Raw genomic sequence first — 16,783 nt, 5'->3', positions numbered from 1 at the left:
AAGCTCGTGCCATGAAAGATTCTAGTTTATCCTTCGTTCACGACATTGCTGGATACGCTCTGCTCTGTTCCGCTGCGTGCGTAATTGCTGCGATTTCAACGACCGTCTTTGTCGGTTTCCCTTTCATCCATCGGTAGCCCTCTTGCATTCGCTCGTAGCTCTGTTTCCTCGAGCAGCTTCCAACGTCACTATCGCGACGATGCTTCCGTATCGCCTTGTCGAATTCGTTTATCGCATCGATCGCGTTGAAGAATTTCGCGCAACGTTTGCAATTTGCATCGGCCGCGTCCTGACAACGACGACGGCCCGTACGTCGCAGAGTCAGCCGTGCCACCGAATTCGAGTGTATACAGCGTGGGTGGCCTGCCACCTCTACCGTCTCTACCTTCCTCCGCCAACGGTAACCACAACTACCAACGGCCAGGCGTGCAGCTCGCGCAGCCTCTCCTCTCTTCCGATGATGAATGACTTTCGTGTACTTCTCCGTTGCGTCGTACCGTGCGGCTCTCGGTCGCGATTCCACCCCGTGTCTTCGCACTCCATCTGCCACGTCCAGTCTCGTTCCTTCCTTCCTACCTTCCTTTCCCTTCGCGATTTTCCTTTCCTCGCTGTACCTTGATTTATGTACGTGTTTTTCCTTTTTCCGTGCGCTCGCACCCTCTTGCCTCTCCGAGACGTCGACTTTTTTCTCGCTCGAAGGTAAGAAGGGTGAACGAGAAAGCACGGGATCCTCGCCGTCCTAGTTGAGACGTAGTTGTTCGATCGTAATCGCGCAGGTAGTTTACGTTCGAGGTTTGGTAAAATTCGGCCTGGTCGGAAGTTACGCGTATACACGAGAAACTCAGTTAAGTGGATACAGTCGTAGCCTGTTAAACGGCGAGTTTCACCACGGGTGACGAATTTGAAAGGAAACGGTGACACCTCGGAGCATCCGCAACCGCCTTAAAAACATTCGAATGCCAAAGCAAACGGGGGGTCCAGGACAGCTCGTTCCTGTGGTTCGTTCCTCGAGCATGCCGCGTCTTTTCAGCTACCTGAAGAAGAGACGGGGCGAAGAAGACGAGGAGAGGAGGAGAGGACGAGGGAGAGAGAGAGAGAGAGACGGGTCTTCATATTTTATACGGGATGGGATCCTTTATGCGGTCGACTACGGGGGCACCCAGCGTGTCGAATAGAATTCAGGAGGCCGGTACACGATAGGTATTTTGACATGCCCGAGAAATTAGTATAATAAAGGGGGGACTAGGTAGACCGGCTAAGTGCCTAAACACACGCCGTAAATCTCCCCTCGGTGCTCTCGAAGATCCAACCAATGCGGTAAAACACGGTCTTCGCGATCGTGCGCTTCACGCTGCTGCTTCTCGGACACCGACAGCCCGGATCCTCTGACGTTTGATCGATCGAGATACGTCTACCGAATGCATCTAACGGTCTTTATCGTCACTATGCTTCTGTCCCTTTGTTAGCAATAGCGTTGCACGCGCGTCCTCCCATCTCCTCCCCGCAGCTCGTTTTCATCTTTTTTACAGTTTCCACTCAACGGGTGTCTTTGTTCCCCTTTGCCCTTTTGTCTTTTGCGAGAGATTCTGTTCGGGGCGCAGTTCGTGAGAAACGCGCAGGCTATGGAACTTTGGGAATCACTTGGATCGACGATATTCGCGAACGTTCGGCCGTCGAAGAGTCTACCACGTTCGAGTCGAACGCGATACTACGTACAATGGGTCGTTGTACGTGCAAGGATGGCGGAACATGGTGATGCGACGAAAGATATAGGTAGGTAGAGACTAGGCTGAAACTTTCTTCGAAGCTGCTAAACGACTAAGCAAATTCTCACTGCGAGCGATCTCGACGCAACTGTGTACCTGGCAAGTCGATCCAACACCGGAATACGCCTCTATTAGCAGCCGCTGTAGATACGCGTATATCGCGACGCCTGGGCCAACGTCAATGGCGTAAACGCCACGCGATTCAACGATTTTCCAAGTTTTCGTTGCGTACCGCGTTGCGGGCTGCGACGAAAACGTAAACGCGATACGCACGGTACGAATCGTCGAGGGCAAAGCAACGCTGTTCGATCTCTCCACTTTCGTCTCGTCCTTCTGTCCGATTAATTGCACGGTTCAAGCTGTCGTCTGGTTCGGAATCGAGCGAAAAGAGCAAAACGTTGCCGATGTGGAGAAAACTGCGGCTGTTTGTAAGTCGCGACACGGCAGTATGTAAATCGTTTGGACGATCAGCGAAACGAGACAGATAGAGGGAAAGCTGGACGTGAAATGGTCCTACGCCAATGTATGTACAGCAGTGGTACATACGTAGATACGTACAAACGCCGGCCATCCGGTGCACGAGGGGTCGATCGATCTCTCTTTCGTCGTTGCGCGACCACCGTGCCGCTGCCACGCCACCGCTTCGAGATACCTCCGCGATCGGTGGTAGAACGATGGTGGAGAGGTGGAGGTGATGGCGATGGTGGTGGTGGTGGTGGTGGTGGTGGTGGTGGTGGTGGTGGTGGTGGTGTCGTCGTCGACGACGGCGGCGGCGGCGGCAGCGGCGGCGGCTGTGTGACGGTGACGGCGCGTGGGGCGGTGGAGGTGGTAACGATACGGCGATGGTCGAAGGTATCGGCGGTGGTCGTGTCGGTGGTTAACGGAGGCGTGGCCTGGAACGAGGCGCCTCCGGTGCGCACCGCCCTTGTCTCGCGTTCCTACGTATCGTAGTTTCCCGTGTTTCCACGACTCGGCAGCGTCACGTGACCGGGCGCTCGATCCCTCGAGTTCGGGCGACCGCCTCGACGGCTCGAGGAAGCCCCGAAAAGCAACGCCCAATAGGGGAGCCGTAGGACGCGCGGCTTCGCTTTCCTTGTCCCTCTCGGGTGCACCGGGTCGGCTTCGGTGTCGTTATCGGGGCTTCGCGAGCGGCCAGGCTCGAGCGTCGTTGCCGTGCGAGCGAAGTTGGTGGGGCGAGCGGTGCGCGTGGGAGGAGGAGCGGTGGCCCAGTGAAGTCCGGGAAGTCGAGCAGCGCAGACGCGTTCATTTTGCGTTGTCTCGATCTTCGTCGTAAGTTTACCTTTCGAGCAGCGGCAGCAGCAGCATCCTCTCGCCAACGCCACCGACCGACCGATCGCGCGGACTACGTTCCGCGTCCTCGCGATTCGTTCCACTCTCGTTCCGCGTTTTCCTCGCGATCCTCGCCGATTCTCGCGTCGAGAAAGTCGATGGGAAGCGCGCGCCGGTGTTCGGCTTGTCGTTGATCGTCGTTGTCGCGTTATTCGATGGTAACCGGGGTCCAGCTGGTACAACGGCAACCAGCAAACCGATAACGGGTCCGAGTAGTTTCAACGTTTATTTTCGCGAGTGAGGCTTGGTGATTATCGTCCTGCGTATCGTGCGCTTCCTGTCGGCAACGGAGCAAAGTGTTTGCGTTCGGGTGGACGGAGAGAAAGAGCGAAGAAGAGAGACGGAAAGAGAGAAAGAGAGAGTTAGAGAGAAAGAGAGAAAGAGGGAGAGAGGGAGAGAGAGAGAGAGAGAGGAAGAGATACGTTAAACGAGAAACAAAGGCAACACCGGACGCGAGAAGGAAGAGGCCGAGGGAAAAATCGGAATCAAAGTGTCGTCGACCGAGAAGGGATGCCTACAAAGGGGGAAAGGGGAAAAGCGACGGACTTCAGCATCGCGGCCATCATGGCGCCCAGGGGTCCGTCCTTCGGGCATTACCACCTGCAGGGCATTGGCAACGCCGCCGCTACCGCTAATACCAGCTTGGAATGTCCAACTGGCAAAGCATTCGTCGCCAGTTCTGCCCTCGATCACCGTGAGTTTTCCACGATTTTCTCTCTTCTTTCCGAAACGCCCATCGCGCGGCTCACACCTTTGCGCACCTCCAACAACCTTCTGCTCCGTTTTCGCTTCCGCCCGCAAAACCGCGGGATTACGATCGTTGCGCGACGAGTAAACGTTACGCGTTCGTTAACACGCGAATGGACGTGTTTTCTTCGAGTTTGCGCGTAATGGTATTCGATAAGAATCAGCAGGAGTTCTATAAACGCGCACGAGCGAATGGTTAAACATTTCGAAAAACCTGTCGGTCGTCGCGATCTCTGGACAGACCGATATTCTTGGAAATCGTGGAACTCGAGATCCGAACGAGCTGACTCTTACAGGCAGAGATCCGCGGCGAGCAGTTTTCTATCCGACGGTGATGCGCGAGTCGTGTTCCGACGAACCTCGACTGGTCGTTGCCAGAACGTGGACGCGCGTGTATAGCCAGCGAACTGACGAGATATCGGACAAAGACGAACAACGTTGGACGGGAATCTCGACGTTTCACGCCTTACGCCTTACGCCACGCGACGATAACTCGACGATAACTCGACGATAATTGAGTCGGTCGCGTCGACTTGGTTCCAACGATAAAACTGTCGTTGTTGGTCACTGGCCGTGTTTAGTTTGGCTAAGCGTCGCTCCACATCCATTAGCCGAGGCGTTGACTACTTTCGGTCGGTTCAATTACGATTTCGTGATCTATCAGAGGTGTGAAAATAGAATGTCGAGCGTCGCATCGAAAAACGCATTTGGCGGGTCAGATGATAATTAGCGTCCGAAATGGGAGCACTGGCGAGCAGAAAATAAGCGACTAATTGTTGCCAACGAACCGCGCCGCGTAAATTTTACCTGTTCGCACCCAAATTAACGATCGTGACTATCTTTGCCCCGGTTGGTTAAAGCCTCGCGTACGATTCACCTACGTTTTCTTCGAATTTCGCGTCGTTAAGAAAAAGGCGATAGCAATTAGATATTTACTCGGAAGCGATAAGCGAGGTGCTTGCCAGCGTGGACGAAGAGGAAAGAAAATTATCGGGTTGGACGAAGAATCCGCGTTAATTTTCAAACGAAAAAGTAGCATCGCGGACGAACGATTTTTCTACGAGGGAACGTAAATTGCTCCTGTTTTTGTCTCCGTGAACTCGTCCGGTGCTTTCAGCCGGTAATCACATTAGCACCGTTAACGACGCCATTACAGCTCCCGTAGCAATCTAGAGATTCTTAATCGTTCCCAAGAACAAGTTTTGCCACATAGAGTGGGCGAGGTGGAAAACATTAAATACGAACTGCAATTAGATTCATAGGACCTCTATCGCCGCCGTACGTAATCATTGTTTCGCGAATACGTTCTACGTCTTGCAATGCTACCGGATAATGGAGAAAAAAATTTGCATTAATAATACGCCGATGTAAAAGCGTGCTGTAGTAAAACGGCAACGTGAAATCGATTCAGGCTCGCGGCGATGTAGCGTGTTCGCTATCCAAAGGATATTTCAACGACTTAATAATGAAATTCGCCCAACGATAAACGTTAATGCCGGGTAATGGTGCTCGAATCTCTGTCCAAGTTCGTGTTCGATTCGACGTTCCAGTTATCTTGTCCGTGTCATCTTTTTCTCTCTCTCTCTCTCTCTCTCTCTCTACCTCCTCTCTCGCTCTCTCACTCTTTCTCTCTCTCTCTCTTTTTCTCTTTCCCGTATTCGTCGGTTTAGGTACCAGCCAGGAATCTAGAAGGAAGCGCGTCAACTCGTGTAACGCGATCGTTATTCGGCTCGTTCCGTCGATCCTTTTGAACAACATCCTTCGAACGGCTGGGTGGTGACAGGATTCTGGGTGGTCGACTGTCGGTCGTGGCAAAAGGAAGCTGACGTCAGTAGCTCGGTCATATTTCTTCTTGCCTTAAGATCATGGAACGTGGGACCACCTCTTGGCACGCTACGGCCAGAGTTTTAACTCCTTCCGTTGTCCGGAAAGCTTCCGGTAAGGCTTGCACCCTCACGGATCTTCTTTTCGATCCCCATCGGGCATCTACTCAAAACCGAGATTCTCTTCTTCTCTTTGTTGCTTTGCTCCCGATGTCCCTTTTCTTCCTCGTGCCTTCGTCTCTCCCCCTGGTCGCGCTCTATTTTTCCCTTTCCTCTGCTTCCGGTTGTTTTCTAGCCGCGACGATACGTCCACTCTGTCTCTGTGTGCTACTTGAAATTGCCAGAGCCGCCAACAACCGCGTCTCGCGAGTATCTTATATCCGATTCGTTCGGACGAGAGGAGTACACGCTGGAAATCAACGTCGAAGACGTATGGTCGTAACGCGTCGCGTGTGGTTATACAACGTAATTAATGCACACACGACACGGTCAGAACGTAGCAGGTTGTTATTGCCTCCGTTTTATCGCGTACCTCGCCATTAGAGTCGCGCTCCTCGCGACCACGTTGCTGGACCTTTCAAGAATTCTGCTTGCTCGAACGATGCTAGTGTTGGTGGTGTGGTGGCGGTGATGTTGGTGGTGGTGGTGGTGGTGGTGGTGCGTTAATGATATCGACGATTCACGGCAATCTGTTCTTTTGTCGTGTCGAAAACAGAAGCGGGATAACGTGTGCGTGTGTGTGTGTGCACGCGCGATAAAGAGGGCGAGAGGCAGAGAACAAGAATTCGAGATGAAAACCGCGAATGCGTGATGTCGTGAAAGAACGTCGAGGTCGGAGCGCACGCAACACGCACGGTTGAGGTGTTAATTTTAACACCCGGCTTTCCCCGATGGTCGCCGTTGTCGAGCCGACTGGCTGTTTCGAAGCGACGCACGCGTTTCACGAAACCAGTCCCGCTCGATGGCTCAATAAGGAAATCGTGGAATTTTGTCGTCTGTTACGCGCGAATCGTTTGTACGACCTCGGCCTGCGGAGTATTCTTTTCCACTCGTTCAGTCGATCGCAACACGCGCACGGCCCAGCCTTTAGAATCGCGTTATTGTTGGTCGGCCGACTCTGCCACAGATAGGGTTAAGGTAGAATGCAGGGGGAGCAGGGGATATGCGTGCGCGACAAGTGCCACGGCCTGCGTGAGTGCGTACATGCACGCAGATGCGATGATGATGCACGCAACCAGCGAGAAACGCACGCGATGCGCTGTTAACTTACCTTCCTTTTTAACGCGCTTCGTGGCCCTCTTCTTTCTCTCATCCACGCGTTTATCCGTTTCTTCGAAATACCCCTCTCTATCTTTGCATCGTTAAATTTTCGCCGATCGACGCCCATTCGCCTTTCGCAGCCTTTTTCGCCGTTTCCGCGCTGCTTCCTCGTCTTTCCGAAGCTTCGTAACGAGGACCTCGCGTCTCGTCGCGTTTCTTTTTTTCAATACGCGCCGATACGTCTACGACTCGTCTTCCGTCGCCGCTAACGATCGTTGGATCGCCGCGAAAACGTTTACAGCGGAACGTTGGAAAGAAACGGTGAAAGTAATTGGCCTGGCGCTATATCTGTCAAATACGTCGTCGAAAATTTGACGAAAAACCGGTTTGGGCACGCGCGCTTGAGAAAACCTTCGCCCGTACAGCTTGGCCGGAGTATCGGAAACGATTCCAACGACGATGCCAAACGCTTCTAGAACGGTAACTAACTTTTTTAAATCGCGGTAACTGACTTTTCCACTCCGACCCTCGACCGATCTTCTTAAAGGGCCAGAACCGTTTTTCCTCGCTAGTGCACGACTATGCACGTAGGTACGTTACGTACGATTTCCGCGATATCTTCTCGCCAGCTACATTTTGGCTTTACCTGTCGCAATATCTCGAATAGTTTCGCTTTCGTTTCGCTATTTTGCACCACCTGCTTTGCCTCTTCTTGCGTCTCTCCGTGCTGCGAATATCGATGCGTCGAACAATACCGCGCGTTGCGTATCTGCGTTGCGTGTGTTGCACGATGTCGTGACGTTAAGCGACGTTCGAAAGTCGAATCGCTCGCCCGAGATCGGTTAAGGGAACTTCGTTGCCGACACTCGTTTCCGCTTTTTAATGGTAGCTTCTTTGCTACTTGTCCGGAAGTACGCGTTCCTTTTTTACTCCTCCCTTCGCTTTCCTCGCTCTCGAAACGAAGCGTTTCGTTCAGGAAAGATCAGGAATCGAACGGTTTCTCTCCGTGATTCGAATTTCGCTCGATATCGGTTCTTTGGCGAAAAGAAAGAGAAAGAGAAGGAGCGAAAGGGGCGGAGGGGAGAGGCAGGAGAAGGATGAAGAGGGTTTCTCCTGCGAAGCGTGTTCGGTAATACTTTCTCGAGAGAAGCAATTTTTTCCCGCTCGCGACACGTGTGCACCAAAGTGTGCGTAAACGCACGGGTATCACTCGCGGATCCAATTTGAGATACGACGCCGGAAGACGCATTGTTCGCGCGGAATAGTACAAATTAACAGATCGGTATCGTGACGGCTGCAATTAACATTGTGTACACTGGGCGCGGTGGATTGGCTTTCTTGAAATCTGACGGTTTAATTAGGCGCCACCTTCGTGGCAGATGCGCGCTCGCTTCGATTAATTACCTCTATACTCGGCTTCCCGTATCGTTTCGGTTCATCTTGCTCGTTTTAAATCGACACGCTCAATGGTAATCGCGTCGCGACGAGAAACAGTGTTTCGCGACTATTTCGTTTTACTCCGACTCGTTGTATTTGTCACTTTCAAGGCAGACGACGTACGCGAGATGGCGAGTTTTCGTATCGCGCTAACGAGCCGCGCCTCCGAAACCACGTTTCCGTCTCGCACACGTTCCCACGTATTTCCACGGTCTCGTCGTATTTAATTTAACGTCGGCAAAGTCGAACTTTACCGGCTCGCCGTTGCTCTTTCCTCTTGTCTCGTCGTTAGGAATCCGTGACCCGAAGCAAAATTGACCCGAAGCCAACGCGAGTACGAATGTTTCAGGAACGAGAACGTCACCGGTGAACATCGTGGCAACCGCGACCGTTGTGACGGACGAAGCGTTGCTGGCCGACGACGAGGTAGACAACTGCGAAGGCGAGAGCGAAGGAACCGAAAAGTCGACTCAAGAAGAGGATGAAGAGGTGGACGTGGACGTGGAGGAGTGCAGCAGCATCGACGACGGGCCGGTTCACGGCGTGCCGGATGATTTGAGCACAACGACAGCCTCGACGAGAAATTGCCAAGACGGTTACAACGAGCACGAACGGAAACACCGACTCCGAACCAGTTGCAACTCCGACGAGCTCCGGGACGTCGAGTGTCATCTCGAAACGAAGGAACTATGGGACAAATTTAACGACCTCGGCACGGAAATGATCATTACGAAAACGGGCAGGTAAGCAAAACGTATTGATCGTTTAGCTCGCGCGACCGAGAGCAGGAAGGTCGCGTGACACGTGCAGGTGCAACGGAAGATACCCGGGAATCGGGAATAGCCAACGAATCGGGAGATATTCGTCTCGCTTCGAAAATTAACTTCCATTTCGTGAGAGTCGCCGACTCGAGGGAGCGAGAGAGAGAATGAGAGAGAAAAAGAGAGAGAGAGGGGGAGAGAGAGAGAAGAGAAGAGAGAGGAGGCGCCAGGAAGAAAACATTTGGCAATCTTCGTTACGTATCTTGGAAATTCGAAGGAATCGCGTTCCACTTAACCGCGCGTTACGGCTTCGATTTACTACGTGCGAACAAATTCGAAGCCGTTGCCGAACCAAGCACGCGTTCGGCTAATAACGGGAAAATAAAATTTTTTTCGGCCGCAATTAGGCAACGTCACGCCGCGCCGTTACGGCCCCGGTCGACGGTCGTTAATTATCGCGGTAGAAACACTGGTAGCGCGTTTCGAACAAAAGCCAGTCTCTCTAGCTCGTAGCCCCGTATAGTATACCGTTCCTGACGTTGTTGTCCGACGGATACCGGCAAATTGCGACAGCCCAAACAAAACGTCCGAACGAACGTACTCGAACTAATGGATTTCATTGACCGACGTTTTACGAGATATTTAAGGGAGTTTTCGGTGTAATTTATCGCGGCAATTTGTGCCTCTCTCCTGTTTCTGTGTGCATACGCGGTGCTCGCTCGCTCGCGCGCTCGCACTTTCATTTTTATAGGTATGCTAATAAAGTCGAGGCCGCAGCTGCGCGCTCTAAGGATGCGTGACCACGTCGAAATTACGAGATGTTTGCGCGCATGGGAGACTCGTCTCTAACTCGCTGTCCCTTGTAAACCACCCTGCGCCACAGCCTCGTTTTCCACGTCAACCTGCGCGCCACCGTAAAAACTCGAAACCGTTCAAACGCTCTCGATTTTTCCGAATCTGCGTCGCGTTAATTACGCGACAGTAATTAACGGTAATTAACGCGCGCGCGTGTCGCTTTCCGTCGCGTCGTTCGCTCATCGATCTCGAAATGTTTCGACGACGCGAAACGAAACCAGGCAAATACGGTACGTGCGTTATCGTCGGCGATACAGTTGGAAACACGCGACCGGTTGGTCGGTGAGCGCGAAGAAGAAAATCGAACGAGACGCAAACGGCTTCCGGAACGGGACGTACGCCGCCGTACGTAATTATAAATTATTACTCGATGAGAGTCGTGACAGGCGGAGCGTCCGATTCGCGTGCTGCACCACGAAACGCGTCAGATCCGGCCGGCTACTATGCTCGATAGGAAAGTAGTCGGATTTCGAGAAGCGGAATCGCTCGAGACGTACTTTTGTCGAAACAATCGGTGATTCGAAATGCTTGGAAATTATCGCAGGGCGTGTCGTTGGCTCGACTTTCTTTCTAGGCACGATCGATATATCAAGAACACGGCGATGCACGAATAGCGTCGTTAGCACGAGAAACTTGGCACGAAATCCCAGCTGAACGAAAACGTCAGTCTCTCGAGTGACAATACGAATTCGGACCAATCAGGTGGAATTGTCTGGCTCTACGGGGTGCCAGCACCATATACTCCTCTGATTCTTCCTCGAGGACTAGCACAGCTCACGGGGTCTCTTTTTTCCCACGTTGGCACCCGCCAGCGTTTCCTTTCTCCTTCCTTCTCACCTTCTCCCTCTTCTCCTCTTTCTCTCCCTCTTTTTCTCTCGCCTTTCCCTTCGATTCTTTTTCTTCGCCTTGTCGTTCTTGTTCTTCTCTAGACAACGCGACGACCTCGATTTCAATATCGCGAACAAAGCCAATTTCGTGCGTGCAAAGTCGTTACCGGCCGCCGAACCAGAAGAAGAAAGCAGAAATATCGCAGGGCGCTCGCACGGCTCGGCTCGGCTCGGCTCGATTCGAGTCCGGCGAACGAAGGCCTCGCACCTTCCACAGCGGCCGATCTTTTTCTCTCGTACCCTATAATCAACGAGTTTTCGCCGATCCTTGTTTCACCTGACCCGATAACAGACCCTTATCTTCCTCTCTTTATTTTGCTACGTACCGTGCACACACACTGTGGCCTCTTTACCGACGATGTCAATCGTCGAAAATAAAACGATCGGAGCGCGCGTTCGGTAGGGAAACGGGTTCGGTGAGTTTTGCGTACGCGAGCTGCCTCTTTTCGCAACGGTTCGTAAAGTCACGGCAGTGGTAGCGAAAATCGAACGGTTGTTCACAGTCGCGACGGGTGTATATTTTTCAAAGTTTAAGTAGGTAAGCGTGGACTGCGAAGCAACGCGCAGAATAGGAGGTGTGGACGAGCAGGTCAGCGGAGAGCGAGACAGGATACCGGCGGATAGAGGGTACTCGTCACGCGAACCCTTCATCAAGGTGCCAGCAACCTACATTATACACTCACACGTGCCTCGACCGGTAGGGTAAACGTGCACGTTACGCGAGAACGTGCACGGATCGCGAAACACGACACACGGAACAACCGAAGGAATGAAAAGACGATAGAGAAAACGCGAGAAAGAGGACAAGGATGGGCAGAGTGTGAGAAAGAGAGGGCCAATGGGAACGGAAAGGAGCTGGTAAACGCGCCTATTTATCCCTGTTGCTCTCTGTTGTTCTCTCGGTTGCAACCAAAATTCCAGCCGATACGTGGCTGCGAAGAGAAGCCGCAAAAAACGTCCAATTCCACGCCTCGATATCTGTCTATTTATTTTCTATTTATTTATGTGTGTGTGTGTGTATATATATATATATATATGTAAATCGCAGCATGTAGGAATATAACGTACACAAGGCGCACAGTGTGGGAAAAAGGTCAAGAATGAGCTAATTATCGAACGATCGACTCGCTGCTCGGGATCGTCGAGCAGCTAGGTGCGACGCGGAAAGAGCCGGGACATAATTATAACAGGGACAACACCTGGCGGTGTTGCAAAGTCGTTAGCTCGGCAAACATTTAAGTAACTCGGATGGCCTTTCGGATCGCTATAATATCCAGTGCTTCCGTAATCCATTTGTAGCAGCCCTTCAGCCGGTGGTTCTGTCCTCGGGGCTGATGGCTTCTCCGACCGCTCTCTCCACCCCTGAAACGCGTATACGACGCTACTCCCGCTACGGACTAGGGCAGACCAACCAACCAACCAACCAACCAGCCAGATGTACGTATGCGTCTGCACGTATACACGCGTAACGCGTATTTCGAGGCTGTTGGGGTGCTTTGGGGTCGAGGTGTTCCTGCGATTATGGCCTCGTTAGCCACGGCCCATGGAGGGCTTGTTTGTTTCTGCCTAATTTGACAGGGAAATACGCGATGCAATGAGAGACAGCTATTTCCAAGAGGGTATAGCGGGCAGAGGGTAGAGAGGAAGACAAACAGACAAACGATCTTTTTTCCTTCTGATCGTACGAATCGTTTCGTTTAATCGCGTCGCGCTTCGTTTCTCTATAATTTTCCTTTAATTCATTCGCTAGACTTATTCGAACGAAGAATGGCGCGTAAAATTAAATAAAAACATCAACGACGCGCTACTTTACGAACGGGCGGCTGTTCGTAATTTAGGAAATCCGCACGCAAGGCGACCGTTTCGGAACGTAACAAATCAACGACCCGTGCCTCGTGATTCTCTATAAAGATAAGGGCAATCGTGTTCACGCGCCAGATATACAGGGGTTAGACGAGAAACGAGAAATAGGGACGCAACGAAGGATCAGGGGAACGGTGCATTGACTTACTATCGATACTTAATAGCCGTATCCATGTATTTCTATTCCACCACCGAGTGCGGCAGAAACTACCCTCCAGGGTGGTTACTTTTTTCTCCATGATATATTACATCAGGATATCGGTGCTTTGAAATGAGAAATTTGTATCAGAAGGGGGTGGCTGCGAACGATCGAAGGCGGCAAAACGGTGATCGTGTCGTCGTTCGTTTTCCTGATCAAGCGGTCGATTCTTCGGTAGCGAGTCGCGTGCTCCGCGAATTCCCGAGCCTGAAAGTCCATCGGTAACCATTGAAGAGATGTCTAACGAGATCCACTTTTGAGATGAACCGGACGAAAGAGTAGGATCTCGCGCGACCGTCCCGCATCGTTATCGTGATCGTTCCAAAGAATACATCGTAGTGGAAGAAGCATAGAGAAAGCTCGTTCATCGGTGAATCGATCTTTGCGGTTGGCGACTTTGAGGCAATTGCGGCGTTTGCGGTCTCGAGGCTCCGTCCGATCGACCGTCTTTCAACGAACGCGTACGATTTGTCGCATTCTCGTGGCTTTCAACGCGGTCGTTGTTAAATCGCCGATCGACTTTGAAAACGCTGCTCGTTGTTGCTGTTGCATCTTTCAGCGGTTCCGTGTGAAAGGAGGACGCTTCGTTCGACGAGCAAAAAACGGGAAAGGATATTACAACGGCACGGTTCCGGATAATCTCCAGCTTAGAATAGCGAGGATTCCGCAAATTTGACTGGACAAAAAGATTTGATAAGTCGTGCTGTGTCTCGCGAATATCGCCAACGAAAGGAGCAAGACGACGTAGACCGTAGTGTTGATCAAACGACAGGAGCACGGACTCGTCGATGGAAATACGCGTATTCCACGTCTGGCGATACTTCGAACTAGAATCGACGCGTCTTGGATGCGTTGCCGAAGGCTGTCGGTTCCCGCGGAGATCGACCTGTATCTCGACGTTACTTCGCAGATAATTTCTTCCGTAGTTTGGATCTGTTTCTCCTCCATCGTCTGCGTTGTTTCCTCTTGCTTGGTTCGCGGAAGGCACGTATCGTCCGTGCTCTGATCTCGCATCGTTCTTCCACCGTCCGATCTACCAGCAGCGGCGATCGTCGGTGACGATTCCTTTTTCCATTTTCGCGCCGTTTTCGAGCAAACGTTCTGTATCAATTTCATCGACTGATCGTCACCAACCGGCGCTGCTTCCGACTCTTGATCGTTCGCGAAGATCGAAAACAAATCTTCTTTGCGGAGCCTCGAACGAACGCACGGAGGAAGTTCCTCTAAAATCGACATGACGTTTTCAACGCAGGTTCTTCGACATACTCTGTTCTGTGGATTACACGGTCCAGGACACTCGGTGAATTGGTCGGCACGTCGGGACGAATTCATCTTTTGCTCGTGCGAGGACGACGAATCTGGTAAAGATCCAAAAGCGACCTCACGGTTGTTCCTCGAGAAGCGTAACGAACGGTTTAGAAACGTCGCTGCACTTGGCCGCCGATCGAAGCTACGTCAACGAACACGCGCGCATCTGTCCGACGCGTGCGCCTCGACGCTGGAGGTGTTGAAAAGTTGACTGCATATAACGAGGTTCAAGGGTGACTCGCTCGTAACGAAGCTTGAAAGGCCTGCGGGCGCTCCTTTCAATCAAACCGACTAGTTAGACGCGCCTCTACGTTGCTTTCTAACTCGAGAACTCACCACACGCTTCCAACGAGAATCGGTCGTGCCAGGAACCTCCGGACGCGTCGTCGCTCTTTCCTCTGCGTGTTTTCACAACTTCACGAACGCGCGGTTCTCGTTGCGCAAACGCTTTGATACGGTTCGTCGATCATATACATTTTTTCTCGTTTTTTCTTTTTATGCTTTTTTTGTATCCTTTTCGCGATCGGTCAGTTATTATCTGCGGTTCAGCCGCGGTTTTCCATTTAGTCGAGGTTAAACGTCGAATTTTCTATCGAACGAGATCGCAAGAACAAGAGAACGATCGGCAACTTCAGCGTAGTGCCTGTAACTATGTACATAGTTGCGATTAGGCGTGCGCACGGTTCTCTTTTCGAACGTCGATGACCGAGATAAGCAAAAAACGTTCGTTGGTTTTTTTTTTTCAGACGAATGTTCCCGACCTGTCGTGTATCGTTCAGCGGATTAAAATCGGAAGGCAGGTACGCGGTGTTGATGGACATCGTGCCAGTGGACAACAAACGATACCGATACGCGTACCATCGAAGCTGTTGGTTGGTCGCGGGGAAAGCGGATCCACCGGCGCCGGCGCGGCTCTACGTTCACCCGGACTCACCGTTTACCGGGGATCAGCTACGAAAGCAGGTGGTCTCGTTCGAAAAGGTCAAGCTGACGAACAACGACATGGACAAGCACGGCCAGGTAAGAAAGTTCGCGAGCAACCGCGTGATCGGTTGTTCGCGCACCCTCGTAAAGCTGGTATGCACGTGGGTCAAATATCGATCTCGGGAGAACAATCTACCTCTGTGTTTTGACGAGCGCGCTTCGCATTTTTACGACTGTGAAATTCGAACGAAGTTCGTCGGGTTCGCGGGTCGGACCGGACCGGGAACGGGGCGGCCACGACGTTTGCTTCGGTCGACCAGATTCTGCGAGATCGCGCGGCGACCCAAACTAGCCAGACATTCGCGTTATTTATCGCCAAATTCACACATTCGCGGGTTTCTTCGAACGTGGTGAACCGGTGATCGGATCGCGGGACGTATGCATACGTTGCCCGAGAATAAGACGGAAGATTTAACGAACGACCAGTGCCAACGACGTCGACAATGCTCACGGATTACAGTGTCATTTTTCACCGGTAGAATCGCGCAGTTTCGCTCTGCTTCGAGGCATCGAAGACGTCGTTGACGAGATTTCGGACGTTCGCGCGCACCGAAAATGGCCTCGTAAAACGGATACGCGACGTTACCGGGCACGTAGGCGTGGCGTTATCGTCAACACTGCTCGTTAATCGTGGGCGTCGATGCTGCTAGCACGTGAAACGTAATATTCCGTCGTCGTCGTCGTCGTCTTCGTCGTCGTCGTCTTCGTTCTTGTCGTAATCGCGTAGATCGATCTCGATGCTCGACAAATCTGTTTCCTTTTCGCCGTGTATTGGACATCGCGCGCCAATTGCAAACGGGTCGGAAAGACGAGACGCTGGAAATTTCGCGGGTCGATAAAAACAGTGATTCGGAAAGGCGTCGGTGGCTAGGTGGTAGCAGAGCCGACTGCGTTTCTTTGGGGCTCGCAGAAGTATCGTAAGCATAGGAGGTTAACATCGTAAAAAGTATAACTGTATGGCGAAAAGAGAGTAACGCGGGAAAAGAGCGTAGATCCGGGGAGAGGCGAGAAGCAAACGAGGGTCGCGCGAACCGTCCACTCGCGGACTGGCCATAATGTTACGAGCATTATAGGCGGTTGGTGGTAGTGTCTGTCGTAGGTGGTGTGTATAGTAGGCACGACGGCATGCCTATAAGCTAATAAATTGAATGGATGTTTGCCCGGAGCTTTTGTCATGATGATCACGAGTAGCCCACGCCTGGCCTGTTGAGCACCTTTTGAATCTCTCTCCGCCAGCCTGTTCCCGTCTCTCGCGCGCGCCTCCTCCACCTCGACAACCTCGCGCGCTCGCTTCCCGACACTTTCTTTCGCTTTCGTGCGCGCGTATACCTTCGCTGATCCGTGTTACGTTCCGGTTCGTACCGAAATGTTCCGTTCCGATCCTTATCTGTCCGCGATATCGCGCATCGACATTTCCAAGTTGGCGTACAGTCAGTATCCCTGAAAGCAGCACGACTACGTTTCCTTCTCGACAGCCTGGAACGATCGGTGTGGTTGCGCACCGGACGAACACACATCTGCATCCATCTACACTAATTAGACG

General features: G+C 52.1%; 1 protein-coding gene across 3 annotated transcripts in view; it reads left to right on the top strand.

The window, feature by feature from the left end:
- Positions 1-656: 656 nt before the first annotated feature.
- The window catches only part of LOC139992348 (uncharacterized), a 31,727-nt gene continuing 15,600 nt past the window's right edge, over positions 657-16,783 (top strand). The window contains exons 1-3 of one of the 3 annotated variants that reach the window (XM_072013120.1): positions 657-1,773; positions 8,733-9,126; positions 15,003-15,276. In XM_072013120.1, the coding sequence (XP_071869221.1) occupies positions 1,623-1,773; positions 8,733-9,126; positions 15,003-15,276 (819 nt within the window). In that variant the 5' untranslated portion in view covers positions 657-1,622. Of the gene's footprint in view, positions 1,774-2,517; positions 3,811-3,857; positions 5,802-8,732; positions 9,127-15,002; positions 15,277-16,783 lie in introns of those variants that run through there. The other 2 variants (XM_072013119.1, XM_072013121.1) reach the window with 2 other exon arrangements.

The sequence above is a fragment of the Bombus fervidus genome, chromosome 11 (genome assembly GCF_041682495.2).
Source record: "Bombus fervidus isolate BK054 chromosome 11, iyBomFerv1, whole genome shotgun sequence".
Taxonomy (NCBI): Eukaryota; Metazoa; Arthropoda; class Insecta; order Hymenoptera; family Apidae; genus Bombus; species Bombus fervidus.
Note: the sequence above shows the minus strand (reverse complement) of the source record. Positions and strands in the feature narration are given on the sequence as shown.